The 2436-nt window shown below is 45.2% G+C and overlaps 1 protein-coding gene across 1 annotated transcript; it reads right to left on the reverse strand.

The window, feature by feature from the left end:
- Positions 1 to 386: 386 nt before the first annotated feature.
- On the reverse strand, positions 387 to 1241 carry LOC121754438. Its single transcript, XM_042149800.1, has one exon. The coding sequence runs from the start codon at positions 1239 to 1241 to the stop codon at positions 387 to 389; it is 855 nt and encodes a 284-aa protein (XP_042005734.1).
- Positions 1242 to 2436: the final 1195 nt, after the last annotated feature.

A 2436-nucleotide genomic window follows, 5' to 3' on the forward strand; every position in this document is an offset into this window, starting at 1 on the left:
CACCCTATGGCTTTCTTGTTTCTCCTAATCATTTCCAGTAACTCATTTTCCTGTTCCTGGATCAAGTTGCTGTTGACGATCACATGGAACGTCTCGTTCTCCTCCAAATAAGCATACTTTAGACCTGGTGGCAGTGTCTTCAACTCCTTCTTTGGCAAACTTGTCTCTTTGGGCAGTGGATTCTTTTCCATTTCCTTGGTGATTAATCCTTCAGGTCCTAGCAATTTTTCCAAACTAGCCACATGGGTTGATCCCCTTGACCTGGCGGATTCAGAACTCTTACAGAATTCCACAATTGCATTAGCTAGCTCTTCATCTGTCAACTCTACAGTGTTCATGGCCTCACACCATCCTGCTACCTCTCTATCAATAGAATGGCTTAACTCTCAATTGTCAATCTGTTCCTGCATTAATTCAGTCTCAAGATATTCTTGGACCGAGGGGTTAATGATATCCACAGCATGAAGATTTTCCACATCTAAAGATTTTGTCATTGCTTCATCAATGTTGAAAGTGAATTTCTCCCCATGATAGTCCAGACAAATTGTTCCATCAAAAACATCAATTATAGTCTTAGCGGTGCGTAGGAATGGTCTACCTAAAAGCACTCCGCTAGACTCAGCAGATTCATTTTCACTCATCCTAATCACATGGAAATCAGCTAGATACAAGAAATCATGCACCTTAACTATCACGTTTTCCAACACACCCTCTGGACTAATGCATGACCTATCCGCTAAATGGATCACCACCTTCGTGTCAACTATTCTTACTCCTACCAGCTTCTTATAGATGGAAAGCGGTAAAACATTTATTGATGCTCCTAGGTCACACATAGCAGGCTCAATTCTAATGTCTCCAATCGAAATGAGCAGGGTGAACATACCTGGGTCAATGCGTTTTGACGGCATCCTCCGCTTCTGAATCGCTGCTGACACAGTTTCCCCGATCACTATTTTGCCATTGGGTTTAGTCTTCCCGGCGATAAACTCCTTGATGAATTTACTGAAAATAGGCAGCTTCAGGGCCTGGAGAAATGGCAGGTTGATTTCCAGCTTAATGAAGATTTCCATGAAACCCACAGGGTCGTCCTTTTTCTTCTTGGCCTCCCCTCGGTAGGGAAAGGGCTTCACTTGTTCGACCGTGTTGCTGGAATCTCCCTTGGAGGATTCTCCAGTCTCTTTCCTCATTTCTTCAACCTCCACCTCAGTTCCTGGGTCTAGGAAAAACGGGTCAGCCATTCAGGGTACTGGTTTACCCAAGTCTCCGATCTGGATATCATCATCCCTTCTAGCTTCCCCTTGTTTCAACTTTCCCTGTTTCAGTATCTTCCTTTTGTGGGGTTGGGTTATCCTTTTCCTTGCTCACCACAGGAGGTGTTCCGTCATCAATCTTCATTGTCGGACCTTTATACTCTCGTCCAGACCTGAGGGTGATTTGACTCATGTTCGCCCTGTCCGGTGGCTTGACTGTGGCAGGGATCTGTCCTTCGTTCATGCGCATTTCACTCAGAGAAGTCGCGATCTGAGATAAATGCTTCGACAGCATGTCCATGGTTGCCTTGTGCTCCACTTGAGCATCCTGAAGCTTATATACCACATCATTGTTGGACTGTATATTATTCTGCATATGTTGCTGTGAGCTGACCATATTGTTCACCATTTCATCGAGGCTCTTCGACTGCCTGGAGTTTTGCTGACTGGTATTCGGTCCTTGATGGTGGTTTGGTCCATGTCCCTGATTTGGACGAAAATTACCTTGAGTTCCCTGATTGTTGTTGTATTGATGACTCGGCCCTTGATACCCTTGATTCCCTTAGTAATTGGACTGAGGGTACTGGTTGTTGCCCTGTTAATTCCTCTGGTGTGGTGGCACAGAGGAGTTTGCTAGATTGTTCTGATTCTTATTGACCCAGTTAGATTGGTCGCTCTTATTCCGGTTGCCCCAATTGTTCTTTCCGCCTGACCAGTTAGATTGCCGCTCCTGAGGGTTCGAATAGTTGGTGTTCTGTTGTTGGAGTGGTAGATTCGGGTCATTATCAGACCATCTGAAGTATGGGTGGTCCCTCCATGGGGTTTCCTTTTGCTTCCCTGGGTTCCAACTTCCATTCGGATTCCAGCTTCCCATCGAATTTACATGAGCTTGAAATTCTCCCTCCCTGGGCGGACCATAGTACGGTTGAGTTTGCATTTCCTCTGGACTTGGTGCTTTCACCTTCTCTGGCCAGGTTGGTTACCTTTCACTATAGAACTTAAAAGTTCCTTCTCTAATAAGTCAATTCGGGCCTCCACCTTCTCATCGTTTTGCTCTATGATTGAATTAGCTGATCCTCTTCTGAGAATGGCATGCGGCTGATCATACGCCTTCTTTGAGTCAATTAATCTTCCTAGAATCTCTCTGGCGTCGCTCACACGCTTCTTGGTGAAATTTCTCCTC

The sequence above is a fragment of the Salvia splendens genome, chromosome 11, assembly GCF_004379255.2.
Source record: "Salvia splendens isolate huo1 chromosome 11, SspV2, whole genome shotgun sequence".
NCBI lineage: Eukaryota > Viridiplantae > Streptophyta > Magnoliopsida > Lamiales > Lamiaceae > Salvia > Salvia splendens.

Excerpts from the sequence above, each read along its gene's own strand:
- LOC121754438 (XM_042149800.1), bottom strand. The coding sequence starts at position 1,241 with ATGGCTGACCCGTTTTTCCTAGACCCAGGAACTGAGGTGGAGGTTGAA.